The sequence below is a fragment of the Nanorana parkeri genome, unplaced genomic scaffold (assembly GCF_000935625.1).
Source record: "Nanorana parkeri isolate BGI_ZX_2015 unplaced genomic scaffold, ASM93562v1 scaffold1376, whole genome shotgun sequence".
NCBI lineage: Eukaryota > Metazoa > Chordata > Amphibia > Anura > Dicroglossidae > Nanorana > Nanorana parkeri.
Genome location: NW_017307644.1, coordinates 55,626 through 74,053, shown reverse-complemented (window position 1 = coordinate 74,053; position 18,428 = coordinate 55,626). Strand labels below are relative to the sequence as shown.

Genomic DNA, 18,428 nt, shown 5'->3' with positions numbered 1-18,428 from the left:
AAGCCTGATGAAAGCATCTAAGCAATTCCAAAAGCTTGCATCTGTAATAAAGGGTAAACTTTCTGCACTTGTTGATGGCTAACAGGGTACACTACTCTACTGCTGCTAAATAAAAATCTGCATTGTTCAATCAGCTTTGTACAGAAAATATCATAACTGTCGTTTAATTGTTTGTCGAATCTCCTGAAAAATTGCCCCGTTTATTGCCAGCCCAGGGCCACTTTCATAAGAGTTTGAGACATTTGGCACAAATAAGCTGTGCTTCTGGAGACAGATAAGAGCGAGGTTAAAGGGGCAGGCTTTGGGAGGGGTGATTGATCATTAATTGTACACAAAGGGACGCAGAGCTCTTTGAAAGATTTTTCCCTGGGGGAATAGGAGGAGGAGGAGGAGGGGCACTGGGGGAAGTGTTTGCAGAAGACAGAGGGACCCCCCTCCTCCTCCTCCCCCCTTCCTTCCTTGGAGAGAGGCCTCTCAAACACCCAGCTGCAAGGGACACAGATCAGCAAAGGACTACTGCAAGGAGTTGGCTGGGACGGAGGGTCAGGGTGTGACATAGAAGGGAGGGCTGGTTGAAGGTGAGAGAAAGTTTCCTTGGTGCGATGAGTGAAGCCTTGAAAGAGCGTTAAAAGGACAGAAAACAGGGAAAAAGAAAGTGCCTAAGACTGGAGGGTGAAAAGAGAGCATGCAGAAAGTTGGCACACACCTGGCAGCAAGCAATGCAACTAGATAGGCAAATTTAGACAACTGGCAATGGTCTATGAGCTTGCAATCAAGCGATGTGTCCTTCACCCTGGGACATCAAGAGCTACAACTTGACTTCAGAAACTGAGGACTGCAGGAGGACAGTGGACCTTAACTTCAGAATCATTGGGGGATTATTAGTTTCTACGGTGCTTATCGCGAAGGGTAGCCAGGAGTTCTTGGCCAAGCAACCGGACAGAACCGAAGATGTTGGACCGAGGATCAGTATTTGTTTGGGAATGGCAGGATGAAACTTCGCTCTGGAGACCCTACAGCCCACAGGTGGCTTATTACATCGAGCAGGTGGTGAGGGAAACCCCCAAGTCCAACTCGGTGAGCCTGGGAGAGGCTGATGCCAGTCTCACCCCCTACATCCTGGATCTCATTTCTATGAACCAATTCCGCCTGGATACAGGTGAGTCATCCTCAATAGCCTTGTGTGTGCCTGCCCTGACAAGGGTAGTGCTTCCAGTGAAGAGAGTGATGGTGGGTGGGCCAGCAGGTGCAGGTTGACAGGCTATGATGTGTGGAAGGACAGGTGCAATGTACTAATCTCGGGAAGAACAGCAGTTTAATTTTAGACACTCGAGTACATCCAGTGCACTAACTTTGCAGTTATTAAGATGTGCAGAGCTTAAGGAAATCTAAGAACAAAAATTTAATATATTGAAGCTTACCTGTCATTAGATATGTTGGCTGTATTCATTTTCTTTTTTCATGCTTTTTTAAATAAATTTTTGCCTGGTAAACCTGCCAGTGACACACTCCCTGTCCTAGGCTGACAACACCAACCTACTGTACTGTAACAGCGAGGAAGTAAGGTTGTCACCTCAGGACAAGAAGTGTTTTAGAACTGCAGAACACATGCCCCTTTCCTCATTTCAATGCACAGGGGAGACAGTATTCCACCAAAGGTATCTGGAAGAACGGATAACATGGTGTGAGACTTCAGTTTAGTACACAGTGAGATGTACCTTAACAGTGATCGCCAGATCTAGGGAGCATCTTATCCCTCACAAAGATTTTCCAGCTCTTTGAACAATATCTGTGCCGAATGGGCAAATATTCCCTTTTCTTTGTAGAATCTAGAATTAACCTTTTACTGTGTTGTGGTGGCTATAAGTAGTCTGAAGTTGAGATGAAGACATGAAAAAGTACCACTATCCAAAGCTGGGCCACTTATATTCAACAGATTGCCTCTGATTAGTGAGATTGCTTACACCTACCAACCACTGTGCAATGTGAGGACCTGTCTAAAAAATCCATCCATGTTAAATCCAGTTGGGTAGACTCCTATGCTAAATAGCTGTTACATTTTGTTAATGTAAAAGATCACATCTGACACAAGATCTGGATGTGTGTGGGTAGTATAAGTGTATATACATGAAGTGTTTATCACTGCAAAATCCACTGCAGATGTCACCTGGCTAGCGGTGTCTGATTCACTGTCTTATATCTGTTGGGAGTTTGAAAGCACCCATCTATAGATATAAAAAGGTCTGTAGATACGGATGGTCTTGATCCTGTTTGGTGTCTGTCTAGGTATTTATGGCTGTTTATGTGTGCAAAAGTCAAATGAGAAAAAAATAACAAAAGAGTTGAATGCTTTGCCAATCCCAAGATCCTAAGAAAAGCTGTAGTAGAGATTGTGCTTTAGCAATACTAGGAGGTGATAATGAATGCTTCTGAGGTATTATCTCACAGACAGGATTTCCAGCTTGCTTGAAAATCCTTATTTATCCTGACTAATCCTTGCTCTTTGAGGACTAGGAGGTGTTACCCAAAGTTTATTGTAACCCTAGAACAGCGTTTCTCAACCTTTTTTCAGTCATGGCACCCTTTTAAAAGTATGGAAAATCTCAAGGCACCCTAGTTTAAATGTCATAGATTTTAAGAGTGACCCCTATGCAAAAACACTTAAAAAAGTAGGTTTCCTCCTTCACATAATAGTGCCCCCTTCAAATCAAGATTTTCCCCTTGACATCAGAGTCACCCTTTGCATCAGTAGCCTACGTTCACATCAGGAGCCCCCCTTTCGCTTTAGAAGCCCCTCTTTCATATGAGTCCCCCCTTTCACATCAGATGTCCCCCTCACCTCAGTCTTCACCCCCCCCCCCCCCTACACATCACAATCCCACTACCACAAAATGTTGAGGCACCCCTGATGAAGCCAGAAGGCACACTGGGTGCCATGGCACCCTGGTTGAGAAATGCTGCAGTACACTATTCCTACAACTCTCCTAACCTAATCAGCAAAAATCACCTGACTACCGCTCTAGGCTCTATCCCACTCGGGTCTTGGAGACTTATTGTGGCGCAGGGTGGGATCTGTTTGCAATATGTGCTACTGATTGGCTTAATCTGGCAGGGGCAGCCAATCAGTAGGCACTACTTGGTCCTAGATTTCACCCCCACGCTGCGACCAAGCACCAGATGCAACCCCCTAACCAGAAATAAAGGGAGCTCCGAGCTGCTCTCAGGTAAGGGTAAGAGAAGCTTTTTGTTTTTTCATTTTATGCATAAAAGGTTATAAAGGGGGAGTCCGTTCTTTAGTTTGTTTCAGGCCTACTTGAACAGATCCTTCACCGCTCCAGTCTATCAATTGATTTGCACAAGCTACAGCAGCAAGTCCCAACGCTGCTGACAAAGAGCAGATGTCCCACTACTCATCAATATGAAGCAGATATCTGCAGCCCTTTGTCCATCTTAAAGAATGCTACCCTTCAACATATGACTACTGTATACTGTATGTTCAATGGTGCATCCTTAAAGATATTATATTTTAACCTTTGCATGCTCAGACATATTGTGGGTTAAACTATGTATGCTCAGATATATTGTTATATAATATATATGTATATACTCAGGGAATTAGGCATATCAGAAGGTATCTTCACTAAAGATGGTCATAAACTGTTAGAATGTTCACTGATTCCTGTGAACCAGCCAAAATTTTAACTATGAGTAGCTGGACAGAAAAATGTTGGCCTTTCAATGACTTCACCCAATCAGCTGCAATCACTATTCAGATTTTCTGACAGTCGCAGGCACTGGCTGTCAGAATACAATACCTGCGGGCTGAATGAATCAAAACTACAGTATGTAAATGGCCAGCATAACGCATTCCTGCTTTTATGTGTGACTGATTCTCTCTGGTATATGCTTGCAACACTCCACAGAAAATATGCACAAACATCTGATTGTCATCGCCAGTTTCATATGCTCTGCCCTATGCATGTGGACCTTGGGAAAAGTAATTGGAGAGTTTGCAAAAGAGTGTAGATCAGAATTCTGTAATCCGATTTACAAGGAGTGGCAACGTATTGATTAAGTGGCAGGTTTACTATCTCACCATTAGGTGGAAAAATTTCCAGCTGCCTTTTTGGAATCAAATCTCTGTCACTCTTTTCTTCACAACTCAACATCATTTAAGTCTGTTGTATGGATCAGTGTATATATAAATGTGCTTTTCAACTATTAACAGCATTTACTGTATGTTGTTCTTATCTCAGCATCTGCCCTGCATGTACCTTGCTTATCTTGAAAGAAAAATGCAGAAGATGCTTATGGAAAATAGTGTTCCCTGCAAAGTTCTTAAAGACCATCTTTATAGGGGCACACACAGAGATGGACAACTGGGGTCAGTCAGACCCATGCCTGCATGATTGGCTTTTCTGAACTGTCTATGGCCACCTTTAGATGTATCAGAAATGTTGTAACACCCCCCCCAATGCTACCTGTGCTCAAACGGGTCTACTCTTCCATGCTGGCGCAGTCGTTTCCTCGGAATGTCCCGTAATGTTGGGAATGTGTTCCAGAAGGCATTGAGGCTTTCACATACAAGAATCATGGATGTATTGTGTTTGATTACAATGTTCTGTCATATGATGGAAAATTTTATATCATTCATATGATGTATGAATTAGATTTTTCTAAATTTTTTAGACCAATGCATGCATGTGTACTTTTACTGCTCTCAGTCACCTTCCCCAGTGGTTTGATCATAGTTTATACTTGGCTGTGACCCCAATCCTGCACAGCCTACCTGGAACCCCCTCAGCCTTTCTCCTAAACTTGTGAAATAGTACAGTGCCAGCTGTACCGTGTACATGCACCTGTACATTTGCTTAATCTGAGTCTGTCCATCTGGTGATGCTCCAGCAAACTGAAGTCTGCAGTGCAAAAGCAGGTAGTACCATTCAAAATTTTAAAGAGTTCAAGAAAAAGGTTGCGCAAATCCCTGTAGGCCTTGCAGCAAGGATCTCATGGGGTTACAGGTAATCTTGCACTATGACCAAACTCCTAGGGTAGAGAAGGAAAGCAATAAGGGATATGTACACTTATCATTTTAGACTGGTATATCATGTGTGTAGGTAGTCTAAAGATGCCCATATACATTGGTACCTGTTAATCTATCTGTTGGTCATATTAGAAAATCTGTTCTCAGGACTGGATTTAACATTAGGATCAGTAGGCCTGTGCCTATAGGTGACAGGAGTAAAGGAGCAGCTTTTCCTTGCATCTATATTTTCCCATGTAATAGAAATACACTTATCACATATATAAACCTATTTACAAACTGACACTCTATTCTAAATCTGGCCATGCACTGCTCAAATGTCCACTGTCTCAGGCCAAATTCGAGCAGTGGGTGGCCCAGTCAGCACCACTCCATTCAACAAAAGACGCAAGCCCAACAGTGTCTGCTTATGCACCTCCCCTGTCTGTCTATGAATACATGAACATGAATGCTCAGCATACTACATCTATGGCTTTTTAATTGTAGCCATAAATAGGCCTATATCTGCCTAAAGCTGGCTATACGCATTAGTTAGATTTTCTAATAGTTAATGGGGTCAAATCGATGATCATTTTCAACTGTAGTGATAAATAAAATGGAAGAAGCAGAATGGAAAATTGTTCTTAAACTAACACAATTCAAACAGTAAATGTGGTTTTCATTTAAGAAACTCCATTCATTCCAAAATAGAATGTTTACATGAAATGAAATTTGGAATGACATTCTACAAGTCTCTAATGTCATTATCAAATGTTCTGTTGAGAGTTTTCATATGAATCCTTGTACAAAATGTACCAGTGTATGACCAGCTGATAGGTAAGGAGAAATGTTCCCTTCCCTTCCCAACTGATTTCAGCACCTAAACCTGCAGCGTCTGACAGCAGTGCGTAAGTGGTCTTTCTCGTTCTATTACAGGGTTATTCACAAAAAGGTGAAGAGTTTTTAGAGAAGGTAGGAGAAGAGAACACTCTAGGACAACATAGCTGAACTGGAAAGTGAGCTGAATTGGAGAATTTTTCCAAATTGCCTATTTTGTCCTAGATTGTTCAGTTTTCTATAGGATAGGGATTGACTCATAGATCCTAATAGATCTCCCAACAAGCTAGAAAATCTCCATGTGCCATAACAAGCACCTCTAACCACTGTAGACCTATCGTTATCTCCCTCTGGAACACAAACACAACCTTAATTGCAAACCACTAGAAATTGGTGTAAATTATTGCCAATGCTAGGTTGTTGATAGACACCTTAGAAGGAATAGCTTGTTTATCTTGCAGGTCCTTTTTAACATCTTACACCAGAGGGGCGTAATTGGTGATTATCTTGTAAGAAAGAAAACGACAAGCCCATCACTTGTGTAAATAGAGATCTTCCGTGGAAGGGAAGACTTTTCACAGCTGTGTGTCAGTTAGTTTGTTCTGCAGCAGATGGGCAAATCATCAGTATCCAAAATTGCCTGTGTTTCCCATCAGTGAGAAACTCCGATCCATTGCATACGTGACTGATGAATCTTGCAGTGTTCCCGATTCGACACACAGACATGAATCACCAAGGCTGATAGTGGCGAAATTGTTCCCGGAAACTTATTTTGGGTAGTGTGGAAAATCAACGGATTGCAGAGAACAATGTGACAGTGTATTGCTGATACAAAAAAAAACAAAAATGCAAACAGAACTTCCTTATTCCCAGTACATTTTCCCATACATTAGCAATGCATGCTAAACTAAAAATATGTATCATACATATCAGTAACTCAAAAGCTCATTCAAGGTTTTACATGTTAACATCTTCTTAAAAGTAATTTTCATATTTGAAATCCAACTTTTGAGGTTTTTCCTAGTATTTGTCAATAGAGCTGACTCCTGAATTCCATTTTAATTTGTCCGTCTCTGCCTATGTTACTTACAGTATATCTAAACCCAAGAACATGCTAAGTAAGTGCTCCTTGCTCGTCAGGGCAACTCTGTTGTTCTTCTTGAAGTGAGCAGCAAGCATTCAAATCCTGAAAGTGATATTAAAGTCAAAAATATTTTAGGCTACACTATATTACCAAAAGTATTGGGACGCCTGCCTTTACACGCGCATGAACTTTAATGGCATCCCAGTCTTAGTCTGTAGGGTTGAATTTTGAGTTGGCCTACCCTTTGCAACTATAACAGCTTCAACTCTTCTGGGGAGGCTGTCCACAAGGTTTAGGAGTGTGTCTATGGGAATGTTTGACCATTCTTCCAGAAGCGCATTTGTGAGGTCAGGTACTGATGTTGGACGAGAAGGCCGGGCTCGCAGTCTCCGCTCTAATTCATCCCAAAGGTGTTCTATCAGGTTTATGTCAGGATTCTGTGCAGGCCAGTCAAGTTCCTCCACCCCAAGTTCGCTCATCCATGTCTTTATGGACCTTGCTTTGTGCATTGGTGTGCCGTCATGTTGGAACGGGAAGGGGCCATCCCAAAACTGTTCACACAAAGTTGGGAGCATGACATTTTTTAAAATGTCTTGGTATGCTGATGCCTTAAGAGTTCTCTTCACTGGAACTAAGGGGCCAAGCCCAAACCCTGAAAAACAACCCCACACCATAATCCCCCTTCCACTAAACTTTACACCTGCCACAATGCAGTCAGACAAGTACCGTTCTCCTGGCAACCGCCAAACCCAGACACGCCCATTGGATTGCCAGACAGAGAAGCATGATTCATCACTCCAGAGAACACGTCTCCACTGCTCTAGAGTCCAGTGGCGGCGTGCTTTACACCACTGCATCCGATGCTTTGCATTGCACTTGGTGGTGTAATGCTTGGATGCAGCTGCTCGGCCATGGAAACCCATTCCATGAAGCTCTCTACACATTGTTGTTGTGCCAATTTGAAGGCCACACAAAGTTTGGAGGTCTGTAGCTATTGAGTCTGCAGACAGTTGGCAACTTCTGTGCACTGTGCGCTTCAGCATGCGCTGACCCCGCTCTCTCATGTTGCGTCGCCTACCACTTTGTGACTGAGTTGCTGTTGTTCCCTGTTGCTTCCACTTTGTTATAATACCACTTCGGCCCCGTTCACATTGAGCGATTTATCGCACGGTAATTCCCGCGATATCGCGGCTATTTACCGCGCGATATCGCTCTCCAATGCTTGGCAATGGGGCAAAGGGTCCTGCTGTCGCGGGTCGTGCGTCGCTACAGCAGGACCCTTTTTGGAGCGTATTTTGCCGCGATTCAATGCTTTTCAATGCAAGCATTTGCGCCATATCGCACGGCAAATTGCGCGATATTGCGCAAAATGCAAATCGCGCTGCAAATCACGCGATATCGCGCAAATTGCGCGACAAACGCGCGATTTGCGAATCGCCAAGTGTGAATGGGGCCTAACAGGTGACCGTGGAATATTTAGTAGCAAGGAAATTTAATGGAACAACTGAATCCAATGATTTGGAAGGGTGTCCCAATATATGTGGCAATACAGTGTATTTCAAATGCTGATGAATCCACTTACAATGAATGCTGCTTCTTGATCTTTTAGTTTCCTGCAGAATCCGCCTGAGCACTGGTTCTAACTTCCTGTTTTAGAGTGCCTCCTTTGTCAAGCAGAGTGCTATGCAGTCACCCTTCTGTGTGCTAGTAAGCTGCGTGTGTCTCCACAAACATACAGGCACAGCAAATCAAGCTACTTTCCTCCAACTGGCCCCCTCTCCTCTCTTCTCAAAGCTAATAGATGAACAGGCGCTGTAGTCTGCTCTGTCCCTTGTGATACTGGACAGGAAGTTCAGGGAAGCTGAGCTGAGAGACTTAGAAGCAGCTGTTCAGAAACATTATGATTGTAAGTGTTTGGGCAAAAACTTAAAGCAAAGCTTTGCTGGGCAATGTATATTTGTTTAACCTGTATTGATTATTGAAAAAAAAGTTTGGGAGGTTAATACTACTTGATGTTCAGTTTAGAAGTGTCTTTCTGGCCAAAGCGTAAAATAATTAATTAATTTGTTTTAGCTCTCCACAGGCCTTTTGTATGAGAGTTGTTTGATGCAGAAGGCTCCCTCTCTTTCACTTTCTCTGTTGTTGGAGTCTGCTGATGGGTGAAAAGGCTGACAGCTGATAGAACACTAAAATGTGTTGTCTGTTTCTGTTGAAGAACCTGTTAGGGGACACATTGTTAAATCAGGACATAAGCTTAGCTAGTGGTTTGGACAAGCAGATGTTTTATTTGTTTTATCCTATGGACTTGCTGTATAAAGCCCACCTGCAATGAACTGTTTGCTAGCTGCCTTGCTGAATAAAAGTGCAGGACAAACCTGCTTGGATGGTTACTAGGTGTCCGTGTCTTGTGCACGGTTTACTGCTGCCACTACAAGTTGAGCCTATCCCTTTTACAATACATTTACGTACATCTATCTAAAAGAGGAGCATTTGAGAAAGGAACAGAAACATTTCGGTCTAAAAGTCTCCATACATGAGTTGGGCTATGCCAAAAGCTCAGAGTATCTGGCATGGCATTGAAACTTTTACCATTAATGGCAGGATGTGTCATGTATCCTTACCGGTCAGTGGACAGTTTACTTTTCCTCGTCCAGCCTCCCAAAGAAGCTATGTAGTTTATTGTCCTGATACCTTCACAAGGTGTATCAGGACAATAAGCTATAGTAGGTTATCAAATATGAACTTTGATCGGGCAAGGGCTGGGTATTCCAAGTCGGCATGGATTCTGTAGTTATGAATTGTCATAAACTGGTTAATGTGTAAGCCAGTAAGCACATTGCATAAAGTCAGGAATCAAACTCAAAATATCTTTTAAGTCAAGCTTTATATAATTAATTATAGCCAGATTTAGCAGGCTTTTGAGAGTGCATTTGGAAGGGACTGTAGCCTCATGACACATGACTTTGTGCTGTCTAGCCTTCCCATGCTACAATGTGTGCGTGCATTAGTAGTTATAGAGGTAGGGTGGTCCTAGAAATGAGAGGATCCACAGAGATTACAGATACTTGCACTTAACTGGATTTCATTGGAGGAGTAGCTAGCCATTCATAAAATGTATACATTTTGAAGTTTAAGTGACACCCTTTATCAGCTATTAGGTGCAAGCTTCCAGGGTACTTTAGTTCCCTTATTCAGTCTGAAGAAGGGATTTAAGGCATCACAACAGCTTGCATCTCAATCCAAAATGTCTGCATAAATTGATGACTAACAGAGTACAATACTCTACTACTGATTGTTATAAATAAAATAAACTATTAGGCCTCATTCACACTAGAATCGGCCAGCACGTACAGCTCTGTGCTGCGTGCAGGGCCGTATCGAGCAGCTCCCGGGAAGGACAGGTGCTGCGTGTGATTAGTATGCAGCCCCCGTCCTTCTCTATGGGACTACGCGGCTGTACGCCGCTCTACGCTCACCTCAAGTACAGTTCCGTAGGGGTGCGTGTTTCCTGGTTCGGACGCAGACAGGATCCATCCTGTCAGCGTACGAGTACGCTTACCCGCACGGACGTGCAGGGCGGGTGAGCGTAGGGGGGGCGTACGGCCACGTAGTCCCATAGAGAAGGACAGGGGCTGCGTACTAAACACACGCCCTGCACGCAGCACGGAGCTGTACTTGCCGGCCGATTACAGTGTGAATGAGCCCTTAGGGTATTTTCAGTGAATTTTAATATTATATTTTAAGTTATCATAACTACTTTTGATGTAACATTCACACCTCTATCTATGACAAGACAATCATCCAGCCTCCCTCTTCAATAATCTCCCTAAAAATGGGTCCAATTTTTTTTGCTATCTTATTTGCAGGCCTATATCAATAAGCACTTTATACTATAATCCTTGTTTGCAATTTGGCAAATGGGCACTGATAGAAGGTTGTGTGACGAATTATGGCAGCTCTCCATATGAATAAATAGTAATAAATTATAACATTTGACAATTGAAATCTGTAATATGCTTCAATTTAGACCTTTCGTTTCTCAAGTGGCCTAACAACAAACACCAGATCATCATGACCCATGAAAAAAGTAGACCAATCCCCTAAAATGCGCTGTGTATTATTTTACTGCTTACCAATAGTCATGTCCTATTGAAAATGCTAGCTACCCAGCTATCTATAACTTAAATGCTTTCTGAATTACAACATGCAACAAGCGAAATAGAATCACATCTCTTCTATGAGTGACCCCAATGGTATGGAAGCTACTAGGTCAACATGAGAACCAGGCAAGTAGTATTTCCAAAAAAAACAGGTACAGGTCTCCCTTTAAAATGTTGGTGAAAATAAAGATATGGAAGGGAAATGTGGAACTTTTACAGGGCAAATAATTTCAGGTCCCAGGAAATTAGGGACAGTCAGCAGCCCCGCATACCTCTGTACTAGATTATCAAAACAAGCCCTCCTCCCCCCCAACCTCTCTGGTGATCATCTGTTTAATGCATTAGCCGGATTAATCTCGCCCCTGGCGAGGATCTCAGATTACCACCAGATATTGGCACTTTCACACCACACAACACCCAGCCTGGTGTTCAAGTAACACCACCGGTGAGAGCCAACTACAGGGAAGTAGGCTCTGTGAGCATCTATGAGCATATTGGACATTTGCAGGGCTGCACATGGTCTATAGAGCAATATAGTGCAGGTCATTGTTTTGTGCAGGATGCTCAGACACACAACCCAACAGGAAGGCCAGCTATGCACAGTTATCTGTCTCTGTGTGTGTGTCTGCAGGTCATAATGGGGGTCTTGGACTGAACAGCTGTGTCTTTGTCTCCTATTACCCCTCCAGCTCTAAGCTCCCACTGCCTAGAGGCCAGCTGTGTGTAGACCACTCTAGATCCTCCCCCACTATGCTTCTCTTTCTTTAATCGCTCTCCAGACAATCTTCCCAGAATGCACATACAGCTACCTTTTTTTGTTTGGATATACAAGTGATTGTAATCAACATAATCATATCTAAGTGTTATAGTTTAAGGGAGGGTACAGAAGGTGGCAGGGCTTACAATCTATACGGGTATATATTTATTTTTACTCACAGCTTGTCACATTTTACACAACTGACACACATTCAACAATAATACTTTTCAAGACTAAACAATACATTATTCCCATCTATCCCTTATATTATATCTATTATCCATAACTTAATTTACAATCAGGGCTGCACTTTACATAGTTGTACATTCACATCAGTCCCTGCCCTGAAACAGCTTACAATCTAAGGTCCCTATCTCACATGTATACATACAAGGGCTAATTTAGACAGGAGCCAATTAACCTACCAGCATGTCTTTGGTATATAGGAAAATACGGAAGAGCTTACAATCTATTAGAATATAAAAGAGGATACAAAAGGTGGAAGAGCTTACAATCTATTAGGGTATAAAGAAGGGTACAGAAATGTGAAGAGCTTACCATGTATTAAGTATAAATGAAAATACAGGAGGTTACAAAGTTTATAATCTATTAAGGAATAAGGGAGGATACAGAAGTTGGAAGAGAGTACAATTTATTAGGGTATAGGGAGGATACAGGAGGTGGAAGAGTTTACTCTTAGGGGATACGGGAGGATACATAATGTGATAGAGCTTACAATCTACCGAGATATAAGGGAGAAAATAGCAAGGCAGAAGGGCTAACAGCCTACTAGGGTATATAGAAGGATTCAGAAGCAAGAGGAGCTTTTGGTCTTATAGATTATAAGGGGGAGATACAGAAGGTAGAAGAGTTTACAGACTATTGGGGTATAGCTTAGGACATCAGTAAGTGACCTCACAAATGCGCTCTCCATAAACTTTTGTGGAAAGCCCAGAAAAATGGAGACTATTATAGCCACATAAGAGAGGGGGCGGGGGCAGTTAATAATGCCCATGGTTTTGAATTGAGATGTCCAATAAGCTCCTGCAGGTGTGATGTGGCCACAAACGTTTGGCTATATAGGGTGTATCAGTAAAATTTGCTATTGCACATTGGAGGAAAGATTAAACCAATTAAATATCTTATACACTACAGCAGGGGCGCCCACAATTTTTCATCTGGAGATCTACTTTTCAAATGACGAGCTCAATGAGATCTACCAACATAAAAACACCTGCGTTCAGTGGCAGGAGGGGGTGTGGCGGTGCATTGAAGTCAATGGCACCGCCTGCAGAGCGATCGCCCGCACCCAGAACACAGCCTGCGCTCTGGTACGGTGCGATCTGCAAAAATGCTGCAAGCACTATTTCTGCAGATCGCACTGGACTGGAACGCAGGGAGCCGGCCGGCTTGCATTCCAGTGCGCTCTAGAGGCCGAATATTTGGAACGCAAGACTTTGTGGTGTGAACCGGCCCTCTCTCTTGGCTGTCTCTTCTCTCTCTCCTCACTCTCTCCCATGTTTCTATCTGCTGTGTCTTCTCTCACTTTCTCTGCTGTCTCTCCCCTGTCTGTCTTTTCTTACCTCCACTGCAGCAGCTTCCCAGGTCTCCTCTCGTGCGCCGGCGTCCTGTCCTCCCACGGGGATCATGTAGCCAAATGTGGCGACGTTACACACGGGGAGAGGTGTCCCGCCCCTTCCCTTCTGTGGCATCTGACACATTCAGCCGGCAGCCGCACAAGCACAACGGAAGCAGAACCGTAGATAGCACCTCTTGCGCCCGGGGTAAGAAAAAAAAACTGTGGAAATATCAGGGGTCTAAACAGCCCCCTGATATTTCCCTTTTAAAAAAGAAATTGAGGACAAAAAGTCCTCAATTTCTTTTTCTGCAGCATCTGTTCTAAATGAATGGAAAATACAGAGGCTTCCCATTCATTCAGAAAATATTTACTATCATCCAGTTTCTGAATGGGGAGAATCCTATTTATAGAGTGCTACTCCCCATTGAGAAACTCATGAATGAACAGGAACTCATGTAAAGCACTTCCTGTTCATTCATAACTGGGGACTCATATTACTATGTGTCCCCAGTTATTTACAAACACTGGAGTGATCAGCTGATCGGTCCAGCATTTGCTCTGCACAGAGAATCGGAACATATCACTGATATGTACCTATCCTCTGCCGCTCGACCATGCACAGAGCTCAGCCTGCAGCTTTTCCTCTGGATCCCCTCTGCTCTCCCCCACCTGTATGCAGTAGGTATCCGAGGAGAAGTGAAGGAAGCACTGAAGCCAGTGGAAAAGGGAGCTGCTGTCACAGCAGCATGGCCGCCGTCTGCAGCGCTTCCTTCACTTCTCCTCAGGTCCCCGCTGCATACAGATGGGGAGAGCAGCGGGCATCCGGAGGAGTAGCCCTGCTACGGCCCTGGCGGGAGGACAGGACACAGCCGATCGTGATCTACCAGTGTACGCTTTGCGATCGACTGGTAGATTGCGATCATCCTAATGGGCACCCCTGCAATACAGTATCTTCAAGGTCTCCCATGATGCTTTTCTCTACTTTTGTAGAGCCATTAGCTTTATGTAGCAGAAAGGAACAGTAGAGTCTCATGGTTTGAGAAAGAGTGCTGCTTATTGCACAGGTGACATGTGCAGCAACTTTTTGCAGGCCATTGAAAATTATTTTCCCACAGAGGGAATTTTTCCACTTCACACATGAGACTGGATGTAAGTATTGGTTTACAGCATTAATTACATTTTTTGTAGTTCTAGGAATTTAGTTAAAAGATCTCATCATTCCAGAAGGGGGAATTTTCTGACTTCTATTATGGATCAAGGTGCACCTTGAGGGCATACGATGGCCAGTTGAGGGGCATTATCTGTTATTTCAGTTGAGCAGAACCAGGAATGTCCACTTAGCATGCGCACCTCCCAGCTCTTGGGATGGGAAATGGAGAGACCTAAACTTTGAGGACCAAAAATACTTTCCTCATAAGACACTAGTGATTTTCAAAAGTAGGACAGAGATGATACGCTTCATATGCCTCTCAGATGTGTTTCCTTTAACCCTTTCATAACCAAGGGTCACTGATGTGTGGATGCCCAAACCAAATTAAGCAGTGACAGTATGCATTGGTTAACTTGATAGTAACTCTATGACCAATATGCCTACCTAAATAATTTTAACATTATTCTTTATAGACATAAGACTTTTATTTGTTTTAAATCATAAATACTGTGCTTAGATTTATTATTACAGTGTGCAAAATAGACAAAAAGGTTAAAAATGGTTAACTTTTTTTTAAAACACTATAATGTCTTGTTAAAAATGTATTTTTAACAGAATTACACTGACGCCTGGACCAATATAGGTTTGTAACAAACCTCTTATTGAGTTTGGGAACTTATATTATCATTTTTTGATAATATTACTAAGAAATTGGACATGTGCTTGCCCCATATTGGATAATTCTTCTTTTTTTAGCATGGTTATAAATTTGTGAAATTTCAAATCATTTTGTTCCGTGCCCATGTAAATCATTGGCATATGAAGACCATTTCCAGATCCATCCATAAACGGTGGGGCACATCGAACTCATGCAAACCATAAGCTCAACTAATCTTGGAGGAAGAATTTCATTGTTAATTAGATTCTCTGAAGCAATAGATATTGGTCCTCTGAAATAAGGCCAAGATGTTTGCATGCTGCAGATGCTTTCCTGGGCAGTTAGGTTGAGCATGATTTACAATATGATGGTTCTCCTGAACAACCTTGGCACAAAACGAAGTTTGCATGCATGTCTTAATATTCTCTGATTGAATTTCAGCCAGGTCGGCCAACATTTTACCAGTGTGTGGCCCCGTCGGGACCCCCTGACAGTTTTAGGTCTGTGGGTAGCTTAAGGCTGGCCATATACTCCTCAAACATGTATTAAATAGTCAGTCCATGGTCAGTGGTCATTCCATGAATAGTGGTTTATAGTTATCCAATGGATAGTGCTCAATAGTCATCCAATGGCTAGTGCTCAATGGTTATCTTGTGTATTGGGCTCAATGGTCATTCTGTGGATAGTGCTCACTAGTCAGCTCATGAATTATGCCTAATAGTCATCCTGTGAATAGTGCTCAGTGGTCTTACAATGAATAATGCTAAATTGTTATCCTGTCAATAGTGCTTAATGATCAGCCAACAACTATTGCTCAATGGTCATCACATGGATAGTGCTCAATAGTCAGTCTGTAGATTGTGCTACATAGTCATTGTGTTCAGTCTTTCAGTGTCATCCTGTGGTTTGTAAACCATAGTTATCCCATGGATAGTGGTCCATGTTCCTGCTAAGGTCCTGCTGCATATCCTCCATAGTCATCCATGGCCACCCTGCATATAGTGCTCCATAGTCATTGTAACAACACTTTGTGGTTATCTTTAGCATAGTGTTCTGTGGCTATCTTATAGCTAGTGCTGCACGGTCATCCTTTTATATAATCATCATCCATAGTGTCCTATGGCCACTCTGACAATACTGCTTCATGGGCATGCTGGTCATCCACCACAATGCTCCATGGTCATCCCAACAATACTGCTCCATTTTCATCCCAAAGGTAGAGCTTCATGCTCATTCCAAGGACAGTGCTCCATGGTCATCTAAGACAAAAGTAATTTTGAGTATTTTTTAATCTGCTGCTTTTATTAAAATAATACCTGTGGTATTGCAATAAAGGTCCTTGCTCATGTAAATTCCTGTACAGGGTGACAACACTCTGTCCCTGTCTCCCATTTGAGCTCCTGTGTTGTCACCCTGTCACCCAGATTTTCAAGACTACAAATAGCTGTTTCAACACACATTATGCAGACATGGTCCCGTGTTGCCACCATTAGGACAACCACCCTGAGAAAGGCCACACAGTAGTTGCTGAATTGCATGTAGACAGGAAGTGGCTGCAAAGAGTGTACAGGGCATCAGCAGCATTGAGATGCAACAAAGAATTCAAAAAGGTCACATGTATTTTATTTACAATAAATGGCAAGTGTTTATGATACATATTGCTTTAGCAAACTTAATGTCATTCATTTAGGGTTTCCATCTACTTTAATAAAATGAGAGCATGTTTATTTGGATGATATGCCATTGTCTATATTACCTATGCTCGCAAAATCAGACTTACAAAGGCTAACAGAAGACTTCCTATGTGCATAAGCACCAAATGCATAAAACTGTGAAAATGGAAGCTGTTTATTCAATTTAAAAAGTAATTAAGTTTACACAAAAATGAGGCCTACAGTATGATTGTTAGGACATAAGCTCTTCTGGGGGTCCTGATGTGAAGGGTTCAATAGTGTTTGTAAAAGAGCTGCCAAAAAAGTGCCAGTGCTACGCAAATTAAGTAAATAATACATAACAAAGTCTTCAAACATTAACCCTACATTTGTTACTTTGTGTGTAATACAATAAATAATGGATAAGAAAGGCTTTATCTGCTACAAAAATAAATAAATAAATAACACAAACCTTATTTTTGTTATTTTTTTATCATACAATAAATAATGGATAACAAAGACTTCAGCTGCTTAAAAAAAACAACTAATAGCACAAACTTTGCTTTTGTTATTTTTTTGTATAATAAATAATGGATAACAAATATTTCAGCTCCTAAAAAAAAAAAAATATCACGCATGTTATTTTTGTTATTTTTTGTATAATAAAATAAATAATGGATAACAAAGGCTTCACCTTTTAAAAAGCAATAAACACAGTAAATTATCATAAAATATTGAGTTAAAAAATACATGAATTGACTATCAACTCAAAAACATTTCCAGTGTGCTGGTAAATATATAAACATATACATATTTATTTATGAACAGTTTTTTTTTTCCTATTTCTTTAACTGACTGTAAATTGTCCCTTAGATGATGCAGATTTCAGATCCGCCACTATGTGTTCCAGGCAAATATTTTTAACTGTTTCCTACTAACTTCCACCTTTTATATGAAGCTGTAAAGCCATTTGCAGCTGTTAGCTATGCAAATATCTGTCAGTCTGTATTGACGGAGCCTCTCACCCAGGTCCCTAGCTCATGAGACAATAATTAGGAGGTGGGGGTACATTGACCCTCAGGCTGTGGTCGCTGGGACGATACAATGGCATCTTGACGGGGTAGGGGGAGCAGCTGGGCCTTGAATAGGAGCAAGACAGATGCCCCGAGAGAGAAAAGATAGCTAAGGAGGGGGCTGGGAGATTTATTCACAGACAATAAGAAAGAGAATTTATAATGTCCTGGGAAAAGCCACTTTTCTCACAGCCCTCTACTACCCCTAACTGTTGCCCCCCTCATCATAGAGACACGCCCCCTTTTCTGGATCAGACATGACCCCCAATCCGCTGACCATCTTACATAAATGTTTGCTTTCATCACGCTGATTAGAATTACTGCTGGGCAGTCGGCATTGTGACGTGAAACCTGTTGTGGTTTAATTAAATGCAGTGAAAACATTTGTGTGGAAGGTATTTTACTATTATACTTGCTGGAATCTATAGCAGCTACCATATATATATATATATATA

At 42.1% G+C, this 18,428-nt stretch overlaps 1 protein-coding gene across 1 annotated transcript in view; it reads left to right on the top strand.

Annotated features, from left to right (window-relative positions):
* Positions 1 to 909: 909 nt before the first annotated feature.
* The window catches only part of LOC108797971 (E3 ubiquitin-protein ligase DTX4-like), a 43,014-nt gene continuing 25,495 nt past the window's right edge, over positions 910 to 18,428 (top strand). Inside the window, exon 1 of the mRNA XM_018569660.1 lies at positions 910 to 1,159. Coding sequence (XP_018425162.1) covers positions 952 to 1,159 — 208 coding nt within the window. The 5' untranslated portion in view covers positions 910 to 951. The remainder of the gene's footprint in view (positions 1,160 to 18,428) is intronic.